Source organism: Polyodon spathula, chromosome 12, assembly GCF_017654505.1.
Source record: "Polyodon spathula isolate WHYD16114869_AA chromosome 12, ASM1765450v1, whole genome shotgun sequence".
Taxonomy (NCBI): domain Eukaryota; kingdom Metazoa; phylum Chordata; class Actinopteri; order Acipenseriformes; family Polyodontidae; genus Polyodon; species Polyodon spathula.
In genome coordinates, this window is record NC_054545.1 from 25,434,364 (window position 1) to 25,454,441 (window position 20,078).

General features: G+C 36.6%; 1 protein-coding gene across 1 annotated transcript in view; it reads left to right on the forward strand.

The window, feature by feature from the left end:
* The window catches only part of LOC121324850 (cytoplasmic FMR1-interacting protein 2-like), a 63,366-nt gene that overhangs the window by 35,288 nt on the left and 8,000 nt on the right, over positions 1–20,078 (forward strand). The window contains exons 19-25 of the mRNA XM_041267062.1: positions 2,712–2,849; positions 4,109–4,228; positions 4,767–4,966; positions 5,800–5,887; positions 11,199–11,342; positions 12,491–12,581; positions 13,820–13,950. Coding sequence (XP_041122996.1) covers positions 2,712–2,849; positions 4,109–4,228; positions 4,767–4,966; positions 5,800–5,887; positions 11,199–11,342; positions 12,491–12,581; positions 13,820–13,950 — 912 coding nt within the window. The remainder of the gene's footprint in view (positions 1–2,711; positions 2,850–4,108; positions 4,229–4,766; positions 4,967–5,799; positions 5,888–11,198; positions 11,343–12,490; positions 12,582–13,819; positions 13,951–20,078) is intronic.

A 20,078-nucleotide genomic window follows, 5' to 3' on the forward strand; every position in this document is an offset into this window, starting at 1 on the left:
CATATTCAGAAAAACAAATTAAAACGACGTGGTAGAATTAAAAGATTAGACGATACTTCGTTATATCAGACTAGACCCCCCCCCCCCCCCCCCCCCCCACCCCCCCCCCCCCCCCCCCCTTATAGTCTCCAGAACTGTTGAGTTGTTTCTGTTAATTCAAGAAAGAACAGTTATTAGGTGTTTAAAAGTATGTGGTGCACCAAGTCTTTGTCAGGACTTTCTCAAGTCCCAAAGTAATGATAATGTTAGCCTATTTTACATTATGTATTTGTTATTATCACTAATAATGAAAAAAGAAAAAAAAGAAATGTTACTGATATAATGTAAATTTCATTCATGAAACAGTATCTGCCCACTCATTTCATGATATATTTAAACAAATGAGACAGAATACATGTTCTAATATAATTATAAGTCAAATACATCAGATTTACAGTGTTTTTCCATTTGATTCTTATCTTTAAACAAGTTCCTCTGATGTATTTCTTTCTGAAGTGCTTACCCAATCACGGGCCCAGAAAGGCACTTCATTATGATCGTGTTTACAAGGTCACAGTCCTTAAAGGGTTAAGCTTATTACCCAGGATAGGCATGTAGAGATCTAACTTCTCTTCTACAAAACCATCATGGAGGGGAAACCACACACAGTACGCTCATTTCATTTAAATTATCATCAATGGATATCTTATACATTGGCTCTCAAAAGTATTCACCCCCCTTGGACTTTTCCACATTTTATTGTGTTACAACATGGAATCAAAATGGATTTAATTAGGAGTTTTAGCCACTGATCAACACAAAAAGGTCCATATTGTCAAAGTGAAAAATAAAATCTAGAAATTGTTCTAAATTAATTACAAATACAAAACAGAAAATAATTGATTGCATAAGTATTCACCCCCCTGAGTCAATATTTGGTAGAGGCACCTTTGGCAGCAATTACAGCCATGAGTCTATTTGGATAAGTCTCTACCAGCCATGCACATCTGAACACTGCAATTTTTGCCTATTCTTCTTTGCAAAATTGCTCAAGCTCCATCAAGTTGGATGGGGACCTTTGGTGATCAGCAATTTTCAACTCTTTCCACATATTCTCAATTGGATTGAGATCCGGGCTTTGACTGGGCCACTCCAGGACATTGACCTTTTTGTTTTTAAGTCACTCTAGTGTGGCTTTGGCTGTATGTTTGGGGTTATTGTCCTGCTGGAAGAGGAATCTTCTCCCAAGTCCCAGGTCTCTTGCAGACTTCAGCAGGTTTTCCTCCAGATTTCTCTGTACTTTGCTGCATACATTTTGCCCTCTATCTTCACAAGCTTTCCAGGCTCTGACGCAGAGAAGCATTTCCATAGCATGATGCTGCCACCACCATGCTTCACGGTAGGGATGGTGTTCTCAGGATCATGTGCAGTGTTAGGCTTGCACCAAACATAGCGCTTAGCATTGAGGCCAAAAAGCTCTATTTTGGTCTCATCAGACCATAGAATCTTCTTCCACATGGTCGCAGAGTCCCCCACATGTCTTCTGGCGAACTCTAGCCAAGATTTGATGTGTTTTTTTCAACAATGGCTTTCTTTTTGCCACTCTCCCACTCTCCCAGTTTTGTGAAGCACCCGGACTATTGTTGCTGTATGCAGTGTCTCCCAGCTCAGCCGTGGAAGACTGTAACTCATTTAGAGTTGCCATAGGCATCTTGGTGGCCTCCCTGGCTAGTGCTTTTCTCGCCCGGATACTTAGTTTTTGAGGACGGCCTGTTCTAGACAGATTCACAGTTGTACCATATTCTCTCCATTTCTTAATAATGGACTTTACTGTGCTCCGGGGGATATTCAATGGCTTGGAAATGTTCTTATATCCTACCTCTGATTGGTGCTTTTGAGGAACCTTATTCTGGATTTGCTTTGAATTGTCCTTCGTTTTCATGATGTAGTTTTTGTTAGGAAATGTACTAACCAACTGTGGAACCTCCAGGAGACAGGTGTATTTAACCTGAAATCATGTGAAACACCTTAATTGCACACAGGTGGACTCCATTCAACTAATTATGTGACTTCTAAAGACAATTGGTTTCACCAGAGCTTATTTAGGTGTGTCATAGCAAAGGGGGTGAATACTTATGCAATCAATTATTTTCTGTTTTTAATTAATTTAGTACTAAATACTTATTTGTAATTAATTTAGTACAATTTGTAGATTTTATTTTTCACTTTGACATTATGGATTTTTTTTGTGTTGATTAGTGGCAAAAACTTCTAACTAAATCCATTTTGATTCCATGTTGTAACACAACAAAATGTGGAAAAGTCCAAGGGGGGTGAATACTTTGGAGAGCCACTATATATACTGTACATTGTACAAGGTTTCTGCAGTAGAGGATTTAGTTGTTTTTTAAAATCATTAAGGCTCCTTTCTTTTTTAACATCACTGTTCCAGATGGATGGTAGACTGTAATATAAAGCTCCCCCCCCCCCCCCCCCAATATATAACTAATATCTATATATATATACTATAATATATATAATATATTATATATTATATATAAGACTATAATTCAATGATTCTAAAATTGCTGTTTACACTAAAAGCCTTGAAGTCTGGCTAAAATAAATGGCAGTGAAACCATTTACATTTAGACTTTTAGCCTTGAATGTTTTGTTGTTGTAGGTGGAAGCTTATTTGTAAGACTGTGTTTGAATTCCAATTGTGTATACAGCCACAAACACAGGCTTTCTTGTTTTACAGTGTTCTCCTTGATAAACGATTCAGAGCTGAATGCAAGAACTACGGAGTGATCATTCCCTATCCACCATCCAACCGATACGAGACACTACTAAAACAGAGACACGTACAGGTACTGTCTTTTTGAAACTGAATACAATGATGCTTAAAGTGTTCCTTCATGTGACGCAGTACTGGAGCGACTGAGCCAGACATAGGCTGTGTTTTGTAGATTTCTTTTTTTACATTTTTAAAGTGGTACATTAGAAGTAAATAAATGCCTACAAGTGCACTGATTGCAGGAGTACATTGTTTAGGCTGTTAGGCTTCCATGAATGTATTTGGCCTTGACTCACAGCACACTCATTTGTTTTTCTACAAAATATATTAAAGCACTTATTTTTAATAATATACCTGTAGCAGGCAGTCAAGGCTGGTTAGCGGCAGAAAAAACACGCCCAGACTCAGAAACTCCAGGTTGAAGCACCTTGGCGCACTTTAATTATACACCAATAACCAATAACAAAACACACAAAACACAGGAACAAAATAAAGGTCTGGACAAAACCCTAGAAACTCTTCATAAGCTATGCCTATCACAGTGCTTTGCTCTCTCTATCTCTCTCCCTCTCCCATCCTTCCTCTCCTCTCCCTCTCCTCCCCTCTCCAATCCCTCTCTCTCTCTCCTCTCCCTCTCCCTCTCCTCTCCACACCATTCCATTCCACTCCACTCCACTCCACTCTCTTACACACTCTCACCTCAACATGTGGCCAGGGGCTTGATTGATCACCTCTTGGCCACATTCCACACTTTTCCATTCAAACTTCAATCACTCAGTGAATCAGACAGTCAAACAATTCAACTGCTGTCATGTGGCTGTGCAAAGGTGGGCAACTAGGTTCCAGCCTCCTTCACCAAGATGGCTGCCAGCCACCAAACTCACACCCTTGAGCAGAGCCCTGCTCTGTCATAATACCACACACATATTTCCTCCCTGATTCTGTCCTGTAATGATTTTAAATCAGACCTTTCAAAGTGATGTCTGTACATTATTTAGTTGTTATGTAATAGTTACATAAATGTATGTTCTGTTAATTCTATACAAAAATAAACATTAAGCAGCAGATTTTTTTTTTTTTTTACTTCTGAAGTCTTAAATGAAAAAGAAACAACTTAAAACTACTTACAATGCCTTCAATAAAATCTTTTTTTTTTTTTTTTTTTTTCTGGCTTGGTATCTTTAGTCAGTATTCCTTCAAATGTTCAAATGACAGTTTGGAAAAAAAGAGCTCTAGGAATCTAGGCCAGGTTTGTGCTATAAATACTGTGTTTATCTTATTCAAGGATAATAGACATCGTTTTCTGAAGAGACTTTTTTTCTTTGTTCCCAGCTTCTGGGCCGCTCTATTGATCTGAACAGATTAATTACACAGAGAATATCGGCTGCAGTGTACAAGTCCCTAGACCAGGCCATCAGCCGCTTTGAGAGTGAAGACCTGACCTCCATTGTGGTAAGCACAACAACGCGACGGTGGGAGAGAGATTCTTACCACTGCTGAAACAAACCCTCATCCACGTTTCCTATCGGGAAAGCATTGTAAAGCCCAGAGAGGTACAGTAAAGCATATTAAAAAACATGGCAAACCAAGGTAAACTGTGGTAAATGCAAAGTATAACCACAAGAAAAGCATGGGAAACTGAAACATTGGCATGCAAATTTACTGTGGTAAACTTGTAAAGGGGTGCATTGGGGCTGCCAACATGGTAGAACAACACAAGCTTGCAAGCTTTTTCTTTTGTTCCTAAAACCTGTGTGGATGCTTGAATTCAGCCAGTTAGAGTGCATAGTTACTTCCCCTTTAAGAATACTACAGAAGTGTTAGCACAGCAGGGCCAGTTGCAATGATTGAAAACATCATAAAAAGACAAGGGAGTGGTAGGATAGTTAGTATTAGTGTAGTTTTTAATATTAAATGTGTTTTGGGTTTTCTACTCATTTGAAAAGGGATAGGTCCCACTGGGTGTGTTTTTGATGTGTATCTCTCTCAGGAACTGGAGTGGCTGATGGAAATCAATCGCCTGACTCACCGCCTGCTCTCGAAGCACATGACCCTGGACAGCTTTGATGCCATGTTCAGGGAGGCCAATCACAACGTCTCGGCTCCCTACGGGCGCATCACTCTCCACGTCTTCTGGGAGCTGAACTTTGACTTCCTGCCCAACTACTGCTACAACGGCTCCACCAACAGGTGAGCACTCCTTTAGAAACCCTGTTGAAATTCAGCACCACCCTTTACACTTTCAACTGATAAGCATTCTCAGAGTACCAAAACTGTCATGTATAACTAGCAAGAAACAACTCAGTTGCAGGAAGGAGCAGCTGTTCTGAGCAGTTTCCTTCTTTTTTGCTTTATAGCATTAAAATGGTTTTATTCCTAAATGAAAATGATCCTATGCCTTTGCACTCAAAACAGGCATATATTTCTTTGTTAGTTCAGTTTATCCCTAAATTATACAGCTGAATTTGAAGAATTCCTTTCTTAGTTCAAGCTCCTCATTAGCTTAGTATGCAATTCTGTCATTTGAATGGATTTGAATGAACGCTTAATAGATTCCAAAAAAATGTTTGATCGGTAGCATTATACAAAAAAGTTGTTCAATGTTAGAACACTGGCCCTGTTCTATAAAACTGTATATGTTTAGGATATTTATGGCAAATGCAAAATTTGTTTAGCTCCTTTATTCTTGAAGTTTTGCCGCAGATAAGCAAATACTAAGCAAATGGCCACGGCGACTTCACTTAAAGGTCAGTGAGGGATCTGTCAAAGCAGCTACGTTGAATTCATGTTTTTGTGTGCTTTAAAATTTAAACTATTGTGTTTGGTTAAAAACGAGAGTGGTTTAAAGCACAGCTAATGATGCTAATTATTATAATGCTGTATATAGATTATATATTTGTGGATAGCTGACTTACAAATGTGACAAATTATATTTTTTAAAGCTTTTTTTAAAAAAACAAAATCCTTTAAATTGGCAAATGAAATGCAGATAGATACCTATGTATTTTTGTGTCTTTGGTCAGGTTTGTGCGAACAGCAATTCCCTTCACTCAAGAACCACAAAGAGACAAACCCGCCAATGTGCAGCCATACTACCTGTATGGGTCTAAGGTGAGAGCAATGAGGCAGAATATTTTTCGCTCAGCATAACCTTGCCCAGTAATCATTTTCTCATTGATTTATAATGAGTATGGACATGGGGGGGGTTCATGGTTACTGTACCCTTTTTATTACTAATGATGACATGCCTTCCTGTAACATCACTGCAGACAATAGCGATGTCACTTTTGTCAGAGTTCATATATTTTACTTTTGGTTAAGAAGAGGATCCTGTTAGAACACGTTCCATTCACGCAGCATACAGAGATTAGACAATTTAAAAGGCAATTTAGAGTGAACAAGCTAGGGCTGTTTGGTCTCCACTTCAACTGTATACATGAATCACCACCCCCTTACAGACTTCCCATATAATTTAAAAAATAATAAATGTTGTGCAACAATAACTTAAATGACACATTAGGAAAATCAGGGCCAGAGATACATTTTGCGATACTTCCGGTTTTAACCCCGCCCACTTCCAATGACATCATCCGTGTAAAATCTGAGTTGTATGGGTATGGGTTTCTGCACATCTTGGGTTAATATTTAAATACAAATTCTCTATGACCAGCAGGCCTACTCACCTTAAAACCAATCTCTGTCATTCTTTTCAGTTCCTCAATTAGAAGACAATAAAAAACAAATGTGATTGTCAGAATAGAGAGATTTTATTACCGTATATACTGTATGCATGGTCAAATATCTTTTAGTAAGAACAAGAGGAACCCATTCCTCCTGTTTGTGCTCACCCAGTTCCTTTTATCTTTTTAATCTTAAAACTGTCAAGTAGGGTCTGAAAGGATCCCAGTGATTAAGCATCAACAACACCATGCCACTTTCTGTGTAAAGAAATGTCTGTTGTCCAAAGTTTGTCTCCACTTAAATTCCACCTGTGGTCCTGGTTTCTGGGCTGCCTAAATCATAAAATGAGTATGGTTTTAAAAGAATAAACATATTTTGTATAATTAATATTGATAGTTTATTGGCAGAATGAAATGACAGAAATACAAAAATGCAGACATATTCATTTATCTGTAGCCACATTAGTCACATTTACCACTTTGTCCTTCAGCCAGTACAGCATTGAGCAATGTTATTTTTCAACTCATGAGATCAGTGTAGGTGTTTGAGAAATCCTCCTTTTTTAAACAGAGAAAAGGGTGCCTAAAGTTTCTTTTGGGTTGTGGATGTTGTACAGATTAAAAGGCTTGGGCTATGACCCATAAATACTTTTAGGGCAGAAGTTTGATACGTTGATGCATAAAACATCATATGTCAATTTGATTTGTATCCCACTAACTTGTGATTACATATACTTACACTTACTTCAATTGTATTCAATTCCAATAAATACATATAATACACAATATTTTTATCGATATATTTCACACAAAACAGATTATGCAGATAATTGAAGTACCCCCCCCCCCCCCCCCCCCCCCCCATACCTTGTAAAGAAAGGAGAGAAACTCTCTTCTCAACAGCAGAATGTATATTATTTATGTCAGGCATCACGTACGCATTATCTTTAGGACAGTTCGTTTTTCTGTTGTAAACAAATAAGAACATTGAGCGAATGTATTTCAAGCAAAGCGAATATTCAAATATTTGCACCTGCACTATTTTTCTCTGATCAGTATAGAGAACTATACTCCTCAAAGTCTGAAGAAGCCAGTTCAGAGTCTGCCAAAACTGTTCGCATGAGGATATTATTCTGGTTCTCCTTTAATTCCGGTTTCAGAAGACCTATGGAACAGGCTTGCTGATCCAGGGATCCCTGAAGGTCTGGGTTAGTAAACTTTGCTGAGTGGCTCATGCAATAAGAGTAGACACAGCGGGCCCAGAAGAAAATCAAGGCAATGTTAAGCAGGGTGATCAAGATAGTGAAGACCAGTTTGCTAACTGGAATGGGGAGGATGAGCGGGTTGTTCCCCAGAGTGTGAAAGGTGGTGCAGAGGTCACTGGAGGAGGAGACATCCTTACAAGTCACACATAAGTTGTAGTTGGTAGAGGAGAACAGGTGGTAGAGAAAGAGGGACGATGTGTTTCGTGGCACAATTATCTTGTATCTTTTACATTTCAAGTACCTTTTAATTCTGATATTTAACCACTAATGAAAAGAAAAGTAGCATCAAAAGTCATATGAATTTATTTAAAAACAATGTATTTACTATTTTTATGGTACATGCAGTTATTCTGTGTTTTTATTTATGACCATGCACATATGAACAGTGACCATGCACATATGAACATTATGAAGCAAGCTCATGATAGCAAACACCACAGGCACAATTTGAAAGCAGCCCTGAATGCTGCAGAGCATGAGTCATGTCACAGAGTCAGTCCTCATGCCTGCTGATGCGCTGGGGAGGCAGAATAAGTTGATCCCTGGAGCCAGCATTACACTTCAGCAATCAACACCAACTGAAGGATATCTACATCATCTGATGGAAAGCAACACAAATGGAATGAGATGCAGATAGTTTACTGTAAAGCTACATCTTAGTTGGTGCTTGTCTTGGCAAGAGCAGAGTTCAAATCAGCATGAAGTTTAACATCTACTCTCATGTAATGGAAATCATGGCTACACCCTCATGTTAAAAAGTACCAAATAGCAAAACAAATAACAGTGGTGATGAAGATAACTGAGGGTTTTTTCTGTCGTTTTATGTAGTGTTCGCTGTAAATATATGCACTCAGTTATCACAGTTCTTGTTATTTGGTTCTTTTTGAAAACTGCTCTAAGGAAAGCAGCCCTGTATTTGAAATGTAATCACAGGGTTATTCTACTTTCATCTACTTTCATAGGTTGATTTTTTTTTTCTCTGAATCATGTGATTCTTTAAACGTCATTGATAATTTACTGATTGGGTAGAATTGGTGAATATTAATTTGCCAATGTGTTATCAAAACCAGCAATATAGTATAGTCAGATGCAATTTCTTGCCAAAATGATTGGAGTGTGTAGTGAAGCATAGCTAACCTCAGTGAGGACAAGTAAAGCATGGTAAATAAACATAAACACAGAGAACATTGTAAACTGTAAACTCACTGTACAAACTGATCCAGGCACATTTCTTAGGGCAACATAATAGCTTATACATGTTGTTTTCAAATACATGGATTCTTTTTATAAAAAGCAGATAACTGCGTTAAATAAGTACCATCATATTAGTATGAATAGAACCAACTTTATTTTACAAAGTATGGTTGGCAGCTCATTTTTGTTTTGTTTGATGCTTTCATATTTCTGCTAAGGATTCTGTTGGGTTTCATTTACAAATATTGGTACTCAGTGTTACATCATTTTATAATTATGAAACAGTTTTCAAACTCTTACAAATAATAGTTACAATTATACATATACAGTAGTGTGCAAATGCATTAGAACACCTCAAGATGTAGTATTTATATCCTTTATATACAAATCTCGGTGTGAGAATTTCAGTTTTTGGTTAGCAGTGATATAGAAACAATAGGCACTTGTGTGAAAGTGTTAGACCACTTTGTGCTTTAATTAGGCATCTTAAACAACTTCAAAAAGTCTCATGCATTTTACCATTTGTGGCTATGTATTCATTTTCGCTTGCTATTTTAAATTAATTGCATGTAAATACAGTGGTTTGATTTCATATGCACATCAAACTCAAAACTACAGAAGCAATGGTTGCTCTAGTACATTTGCACACTACAGTACATGTTCCATGAATGTAATTCCAAAATTATAAATGTAACATACATCACTTTTGAATGGCTATTGTTATAGATTTACAATCAAAATAAAAGTTTACAAAATACTACCTGTAATGATCCTCAGTAAACCGTGAATGCAGCCTCTGCAAATTTAAATATAATATAATCTTCTGCTTTTAAACTGAGGCAAAAGTGCGACACCATTACCATAGCAACATTTGTGACACCGTTGCTAGGCATCAGGGCACCTTGAACTTGCTCAAAACAGATAAAAAATATCTTGTGAATAATTTGTGCCCTGTTAGATTTCAGTTTCCCATAGTAGTCTATAGAATAGGTGCTGTCTGTGAAAGATCTGAACCTTTTTAACAAAACAGAAAAACTAAATGGCCAAGGTTGTAGCGTGTGCAGCTTTCTACAATGCCAGCAGCAGGAACAGTAGCCATGTTTGTGGCTTTGTATCTTTGTTTTTTATTTCAGTTTGAGAGTTTATTCTCTTGTCTAATCATTGCCATGTTCAACATTTTTTAATAATTATGCAAATATGTATTTTTTTCAAAGTAAACATGTGCAAAATGGTAGCCAACAAAGGATTCATAAGAACATAAAAAGATAAGAAAACGTATGAACGACAGGAGGCCATTCTGCCCATCAGTGCTTGTCCGGTTTATCCAATCCCTCTTAGACTATAAAATCCCTAATTTGGCTAGCTACCAGTAATCCATTCATTAAAATAAAGTAGGTGGTGACAACTTAACTTAGAAATCTCTTCTCAACATGGAGAGAAAAAGACCAGGTTTAGAATTTGAGTCATTAATTGAAAGGCAAATCAGAAGGAAAATGATAAGCCTCACAGATCATCATTATCCTGTGGTAGATGCGCTCTAAAGCTAACAGGACTTTAGAATTTTAAAACTTGATTTAAACTGATAAATCCCATCCAAAATACATCCTAAACCTATTTTAAAATGTCTTTGTACACAAAAAACATGTGTTCGGATTTTAATAGCATCGATTTCCCCTTTAGGAAATTTACTCCATAAGCACCCTCACCTTTGGCTCAGGACATCTCTCTATTGCTCCTGTAGTGAGTACTGCAGCTGAAATGAATGCTTCTGAAATTACACAAGTAAACTGAAACAGTAATACTCAGAGGCATAAAGGAAGGGTGTACCTTAGGAGGATGAAGAAAGACTACACAGAACAAGCAGCACATTTTTTGATTTAGGTTCTAGGTTCGAAGTACATCAGGTACACCAGAGTGAAAACATTAACCTGTCTCTCTGGTAACACTCTATCCCTACTGAAAAAAACACATTTGCTGTAAGCCAGGTTAAGGGCTCTTTGAGCACGTAGTATTTCTTTTATCCACCTGGAGAGTGCTGCAGAGGGACTGGTAAATGCTTACAGTGATATGTTCATAAGCTGATGTTTAAAGATGTGTTTAGGCATGATTACTGTGTGCATAATTGTAAAACAACTGATGGATGAAACAATACTGAAATAAAGCCTCTGGAGAATGAAAGCTTTCTTATATCACTGCAGGAAGACCCTGCTATTGGCTCATGTGAAATCTCTAGAGCATTACCAGCTTGTTATAACATGATCTTGTCTCTCTTGTTGTTTGCAGCCCTTGAACATTGCTTACTCCCACATCTACAGCTCCTATCGGAACTTTGTGGGTCCTCCTCACTTTAAGACTATCTGCCGTCTTCTGGGGTATCAAGGGATTGCGGTGGTGATGGAAGAGCTGCTGAAGATTGTCAAGAGCCTGGTAATAATGCATCACTTTACTGTAGGAGTCCATGAGGGAAATTCCAGCAATGACTAATGTGTGCTGGGCGGAGCTGGTGGTTTGCTGGAGAAGACTTGGTGCTGGTTAAGGTGGTCCAAGAAAATAGGTCCTTTTTAAAATAAGCTGTACACTGTTTGTTGTCTGCACCCTGAATTATTCTATTTGCTATAAACCTTGCTGGTGATTGTATATACATGCAAGGGCCCAGAGAGTGGCTAGTTAATATGTATTCCCACTCTGGTCACCAGCTCACCAGAAGTTGCTGAAATTTTTACCAGTGGGCTACCATTGACAAATGCCTGGTATTCAAAAACCAAGCATCGCCACTTTGCTTTAAATTTAGTTTCAAATATTCAGATGCGACAAAACATGCTGTCAAAAAACACATTTTCTTTCATTTCGACTTGTCGCTGTTCCTTGCTAGTTTTGTACCGTTACAGGTGATTCATTCTCTGAAATATTGTGTTTGCTTCAGAAGAGGTCCCTCTCTCTTTAATGTGATCTGTAATCTTTTTTTTGTATGTTTATAAGTGCTTGTGGTAACCTCTAATCAAGTTGAGGGTGCTGTGTCAGAAGGCACTCTCAGATTCATTAGAGGTAGCCACCATACACTTAGAAACATATTATCATTGTCATGAAATCTTCACGTTTTACATCCTGAACTGCATATGGCAGTTTTAATAGTCTCTGCTTCTATGTTGAATCTACATATGGCATGATTTTCCAACCATAACCGTGTAAAACTTGTTCTGTATCGTTTTCTAGTCTATGCCATCACAATTGATTAGTTCTCATACCAATACAATGATATCACCCTTGAAAAAGTGTTCCATTGTACAAGCATAGCAAAGTGTAATAAAGTATAGATAAGCATTGTGAAGCAAAGTATAGTAAAGCACATACAAAAAAAAGACAAACCAAGGTATAAGAGCATTATTAATAGCACTACATATTATAATGATTAGATGTTTGTTACAGGCCCATTTGCGTTTGTTCCTGAAACTAATGTTCTCTTTTTGCTCCGTGTAATGCTTCCATTGTAACCTGTGTTGCTTGTAATGCTTCCATTGTAACCCTGTGTTCTTGTAATCCTTCCATTATAACCTGTGTTTTCTGCTATATTGCAGCTGCAGGGAACAATCCTTCAGTATGTGAAAACGCTGATAGAAGTGATGCCCAAAATCTGTCGCCTTCCAAGACATGAATATGGATCTCCAGGTAAATGCTCTCCTTCAACCAGTTCATATGAAAAATAAGTAAATGTTAAGATAATAGCCTTTCAGTTTGGGGAAGTCAGTTGCATACAAATCTTGTATACCACAGTGGCTTAAATGTATTGCAATGTGTGAGGTCACTATGGCCCTATTTCAGTTTATATATATATATATATATATATATATATATATATATATATATATATATATATATATATATATATATATATATATATTATATATAATATGATAGGTATGAGTTTTCTCTTCCATGTTGGTATTGGAGCCATGAATCTGTATTCGAAACAAACATTTCTGATAATGGAAGCAGTGTATTGTAAATTGTTACTGGAGCTATACTAGTGTTGGAAAATGGAACAGCTTTTCAAGTCTTCAATGCTTATAATTATGAAACCGCCCCAAAGACATCCGTTTTGAAATAAAGTGTGTAGGTAGGTATGCGGATTACATGAGCACAGTTTTTACCTCATCAAAGCAATTAGCAACTCGTCTTCTTTTTTTTTTTTTTAAATAGAATATGAACCAGAAATATTTATGTTCACTCAGCACCTTAGAATTTGAAATGCACATGTTCCTGAGAAAGACTTCATGTGAATAACCCTGCTGAGGTAGAGCATGTGGTATTTCATTACAGAAAGAGCCTGTGCTGAATCTGCAACGCTCTTTTAAGAGCAGTGGGGTTCCTCAATGAGACAGTATTATAGAAACCATTTCTCCCACCCAGGGACAAGGCAAGAGCTGCTCAGAACACCTGCTCCTAGCAGCGACTAAGTTGTTTCTTCCTAGTTTTAAACTAATAAAATGTTTTAATTGTTTTCGGAAACAGTAAAAATTGCAAAGATATGGCCTGTTGGATTGATGGATTGGGCAATACAACGTAGACAGAACATTACACAAGTATGTCATACCTTTTACTTCACAAGCCTGGGTTTGAACTGGGTTAAGGTGACCAGCAAAAACAGTTCTCAATACATACTCTAGTGGGACAGTAGTAACCACAACACAAAAACATAAGTGAAAAAGTGGAATCTTTTGGATTCTGGTAACAAAGAAAAATATATGAACACCTTTATGAAAGACTGTGTTTATCTTCCATCTGTACCTGAGTTGTTTTCCCCACATTTGTCAGTGCTTACTTTCCGTTTCTGTACTTCACTCTAACAACATCATAAGGAAGCATGATCCTCTCGTCAATTCCATCTCCACTCGCGTGTCTTCTAGGTATTCTGGAGTTTTTCCATCACCAACTCAAAGACATCATAGAGTACGCAGAGCTGAAAACCGATGTGTTCCAAAGTCTTCGAGAAGTGGGGAACGCCATCCTGTTCTGTCTCCTCATCGAGCAAGCTTTGGTAAGAACATGTATTTGTTATGTACAGTGGTGGTCAGAAATATTAATTACGGAACACTCAAAACAGCCAGTGCTGTCTTACTGTTTGTGTTCAGCCAAAATCCCCCGGGAAATTCAAAGAGCATCCACAGGAATGTATAGTCAATGCATTTGATGTGCCAAGTGACACAGTTCTGCTGGTGAGGCAATAGAAAGGGATTTTCTGAGTAATCTCAAAAATCCTTTTACATACAGTGTTTACAAGACCAGGTGAGAACACTGCCTCCATCCGTTTCATGGGAATACCGAGTTCAACACAAGGCTGATGCAGCATTGCGCAATAAAGGGTTCTTTTGTGTATTAGCTTGTGTATTAAATATCATTTATAGGCACCATTGTATGCAAGTTCAGAAAACTGTATGTCATTTTTTCTCCTAAATATAGCCAGCATATTAAGATGTTCAACATGTTTGATAAAATGCTGTACACAGTACACATCATACAATTGTATAGTGGTGTCTGTTTCAGTGATCAAAACACTGGACCTAAAATGTATGCATGTTATGTACATTTTTTTATCAGTCCCATTTCCCTGTATGTTTTATATATGGACAGGCTAATAAGGATTCATATTCATTACTATGAAGAATAGCAGTATTTAGATAATTAAATTAGTATTTTTACATGTATTTGGATAATTGCTGTAACTATTCCTGCTACCTTTACAGAAGTCAACTAAGACAAATAACTTAGTTTTCTGAAACATGGATTGTGAGACTAAACACCAACAGGAAACTGTTGTAGAGAATTTTAAATATGAATATTAATTTCACTTCAGTAGAAAAATAGTCACTGAATAAAGAAGACCGTAAGAGATACTTAAAGACTTTACAAAGTGTGTTTTTATAGTTCTGACTGTTACTTTCTTATGCAGTCTGATTCCTCATTGTAGTTTTCATAGCAGTAGTTAAAATATCCAGCTTGTTCAGGTTAATAATTTTGTTCTGCTATTTTTGGTTAAAAGTAAACAGGTGTTTAGAAAATGCATGCCACAAAAGTACTGACTAATGTTACAAAAACCTAACTTGAATGTTATTTTATTTGAAAATGAAAGTACAACAGAATGTAAAAGGATTGAAAAACATGAGTTGAATATTGAGACAAAGGGTTGAATATTAATAAATGCCACTTAACACTGTATAATTGTCTACATATCCCTTTATAATCGCATTGAAAACAAACGTGACATGCATTAATATGTTGTAATAATGTTTGTTACTGTAATCCTACCAAAAATATATTATATAATAAATCAAGAAGTATAGTAAAAGCATTTTATGGCTAACAGTCAGTCATACCTGTGATGGTGAATTTTCAATCCCAGAACTTGTTATGAATGCGATGTCAGTTTTCAAGGTGATTCTGAAAGATCATGCAGGTAGTATTATGAAACCCTCATTATAGTGTTAGGAATGCTACACTGTGTCCAATTCTGTAATGAAAAAATGCATTTGGAGATGTCCATTTCCATGCATTGCAAACTACATGGTTCTAGATCAAATGAACAAAAGTAAGCTTACCTTTTCATTTCGATATCTCCACAAATTGTATTATGTTTTTATTTTTATTAGCCCACCCGCCCCCCCCCCCCCCCCCCCCCCCCCCAAGGATGGTGACCAACATAAAAAATACAGAACTGTCCACTGAACTTTTTATGATGCTTTTAGTTGTACTTCAACTATTGAGATAATGTGTTTTTTGTTTTTTTCCTTTGTCAAATGTTAAGGTTCTTGCGCTCTGAGTTCATTAATTGCTTATCTTGTCTATTTGCCTGCCATACATGAATGTAACATACTCTAGATCAGCAAGTGTCGTTATGGAAGTAAGAGACAGCACCGTATAGTGATCTGCCTCTTTGGGTCAAGTTTCTAAGATGGTGCAAGGGTTCTCCCCAGGAAATCTGCATAGCTGGGTGGCAGAGCATTATAGCCAGGAGCACTTTTAACAGACAATTAAAATAGCCTTACCTTGCTACAATGCTGCATTTACCACCTGATCCTTTGCAGTCTTTTTGGGGGGTTTCTGGCAGAGCTTGCACATCACACCACCCAATTCCTTGCTGTAAAAAAGCCATCTTTTTTATTTTCCACATAACATCATACCCACTATCAGGATTTTTTTAACGCACTGGCCCCTCTTGCGGTTCTTCCAATTCACTTTCTACAAGTTGCTCTTTGTTGACTATATGGGGTTGCCCTTTTTTATTTTCATCATTTTCTTTTTCTTCGTCCATTTTGGTTTTGAAATTTCCACATTCTTTCACTATTTTTGCTTCGAAAATAGTCGGTTATTTTTTTTAGCAGTCATTTTAACATTTCAGCCTCCCGAAGTGCTTCAAACGAAAAACCCACCTATTCAACTCTGTGATTGGTTAACTGTAGTGTCAAGACGTAACACAGTTGTCAAGTGGTTCCAACCACTTAATGATTGCAAAAAAAATCATAAAACATAAAATAAAAACTTTGTTTTACCAAGTAATTGATAAAGGAGTTAATATTGTGCTTGTTTGCTGTCAACAATGTTTTATACAGGAAAGCAACATTTAGAAAAACAAATGCATACAGGAAACAGCCTCTTGCCTGAGTACCTTGTTTAGTTGCTATTATTAAATGTGCACGTACACTGTCGAGTATGTCTGAAGATCTTTTCAGTATGAATTATATTTATTGTAATGTGTACTATATGCTGAACCTAGAATTCCATACAGGCAGTAGAAAAGTAATCATTCTGATCTGGTGTGTACAATTCTCACTTTTTTTTTTCCCCTGCAACTAAACCTTATCTTTTTTTTTTTTTTTACATGCTGGCAATGTCAAAGGTGGTAAGGTATTAGTTCATTCCCATGTTAACGAAAAGCACTTATAGCTTTTTTTTTTCATTTATTTTTCAGTACTGTATTGAATTTGGGTTGTCATGGAAATGTGTGTTTTTGTTTGGAGCTTCTTTTACACTAATTTACTGATTAACTACAAGTAGACTACATTGTGAAAGAATTTGGCCGTTTACTCTGATTAATATACAATATTATTTGATTCTAAATATAAGACACAAATAGAGTCTTTATACCTGATAAAGCTGAATTATAGAATGGTCATAAGTCAATTTGGGTGACACATTAATATGCTGTAAAGCTGTTTTTCAAGGCTTCAAATTAACATTGGCCCTAAACTTGGTAATGTAAAAACTTCATGGTGCTAATTCAAATGTCTTGATTTCTAGAGTCCAGAGGTCACTGCACGCACTGCATGTTTTTTTTTTTGTTTGTTTTGTTTTTGTTTTTATAGATAGATATTGATAGATTGTTTATCAGTGATTTCTGAATTTGTGTATTACTAACATTGGCCCTATAACAAAACGTTAAGGACTGTTTTGAAGACAGCTGTTTAAGGACAGATTGTTGAAGAGTTTAATGTACTCTTGAACAAACTGGGCTTTTAAAATTGAAAATAACTAGGGCTTCTGATTTTCATTCTTAACCGATAAAAAAATAATAAAACACCCCCCGATACAAAATTAAATAAATCGGTGTATAGCCAATAAACACCTGAAATCACCGGAAAAATAGTGGAAATGGTTAATCAATGCACATTTTTCCATTAAAAACTTACTGCTACAAAAGTAAAATACTACGTTTCCCAGTGCTGCAGGGCAATGTCCCTCCTTCCTGACTTGTATCTATCATTGATTCTTTCTAAATACTTTAAACCCACCCCAACTACTGAGTGACAGCACATTCCTACATTGCTATTCTCTGCTTGCGAGATTGCAATTAGGAATGGAAGTTTGTTTGTGTGATTTAAATCTGTATTACAGTTAAGATAGATAGGATTTAAAACAGAAATATAACTGCGCTACACACAAATACCCCAGAAGATTGTGTCCATGACCATAGGGACTTGTTGTGAAAGACAGCAAAGGAAAGAAGGTACAACTTAAGTGTGCAAGTACTGTAAAGTTACTACTATTCTCATTTTGACAGAGAAAAACGTTCAAGCATTTTGGAAAGTAACCGAAAACACTAATGTCATACAATGTATAAAAAGCGAAAACCCCGAAAAAAACAGTTTACATAAAACTTGAAAATAACTAAAAAAGAAACACCAAAAAATAAAATGAAAAAGCGTCGAAAAACAGGAGCCCTAAGAATAACCTATAGCATATCTCTAAAACAGAACAAGGTTTCATGAACTGTAAGCTTGATTGAATTGATCAAAAGGTGCTTTTAAAAAGACATTCCTTAAATCAGTCCTTGCAGTTTTGTGATTAAAGCCCTAACTTATAACATTAATTTCCACTTTACCACATATAGTAACAACTCACTGCATGTTCTTTGTGAAGAGGAATAAGTCTTGGTAGATTGATGTATGACATGACATGTCTGTCTGCATCCATCTTCAGTAATTCAAAAGGTATTAACAAAAACACTTTGCTGTACAAATTAATGTAACTGATTTTGAAAACTGAATATTTTGTCCCTGCAAACATTTCTTCTTTGCTTTTATTTTGTGTTGTAGTGGTTTACTGTGTACAAAAGGTTCTTAAAAAATGACACATTAGTAATACCTGTTGCTCTTTAATTGCATGATTTATAATTGGTATTCAGTGGTGTGAAAATAGATTCTGCAGATAAGCACTCAAGAACTCTGAGAGGAAGATTTCTGGGTCATCTCGTCTATAAATTAAATTGTTTCATTTGTTGCTCTCCAGTCTGCTGTTTGTACCATTTTATGAAAAGAAATGTGGAACTTTTACAAAATGAAACATTCTGGGTGGGACTTCTGTCCATCTCACATGCATATTTAAGCGATAGTGCCAGTTGATGAAGGCTCTACCGTGTGATAGGTAACTGAGTCTGGAGTTATGCGTCCCAAGCTGATGATGAGGACGCTAACGATAGTCAAGGTCAACTACCACACGGTGGAGCCTTCATCGAGACAGCACTATCGCTATTAGGAAAGCGATTTTTCTCATTATTTTCTTTAAAACAGCACTATGGAAATTGACAATTAGAACTGTATTAATAAAAAGGATGCAATGAATTAAGTTTCTCATTCTACATTTTAAACCCTCCTCCGCATTCTTTATTCCTTTGTTTAGATTTGTTTTATTTTGTTTAACAAATACCATTCACTACTGATAATGATGTAGGCTGAGAACTAATTGCTCTTTTTTATTATTACAATCTTACAACAAATGTGATACCTGTATTAGACAAAGGTTTCAAATCTGCTTCCCTTGCTTCTCAATAGATGCTTGCATTATGCATTATGCATTACACTTATGTATTATCATGTTTCAGAGAGCTGCTGTTTGGATTTCTCTTACCAGTTCATGGTGTTTGCAGTAATTGTTCAGAGTTCTGTTGCTCGAATATTGAGTTATTACCATGTTTTCTGTACATCTCTCTTTACCTGGTTATGAGTTTGCCTGGAGAATCCTAAAAGCTGGGACTAGCAACTTTCCTCATCCCTTTTAAATTATGTGACAATGTAATGTTTCAACTCAAAGCAAGCTGCAGACCAGGGAGAGGACGATTTAGAGAAAATATTTGTAATTATTGTAGTAACTCAATAAGGGAGCAACCGAACACAGAACCTGCCTGAATGATTGCAAACGCCATCAAATAGTAAGAGCAATGTAAGCAAAAAAGCACCTGAATGACATTTTAAGCTTCTAACCTAAGAGAATGTTTACAAAGACTCTTTAGAAAACAATCCTTAAAACCTCAAAGGAAACAAGCATTACGACACCTCTAGAATTCAAATATTAAAAGAGTGATGGGGGGGGCTGATGTGTTGGAGACATTCAAAAATGGCAAAATTGCTGAGCCATTTAACTTGGACATGTAATGGAAATTATTTGTTATTGTAAGCTATTTGAAAAAGTGTAATTGATTGGATTAGGCGTTGTTATAGGCTACTATGTGCACTAAGCAATGCAGTGTTAAAATGCATCCTTTTGATGTTTATGACTAACTGCACTTGGAATAATTCATATCTGCTGAATGTAGGGGATTATTTTTGCTTTCTCCGCATGTTTCGGCTGTAGTGCATGGTTATATTGGTGTAATGAAGGTGCTTGCATTTTTAG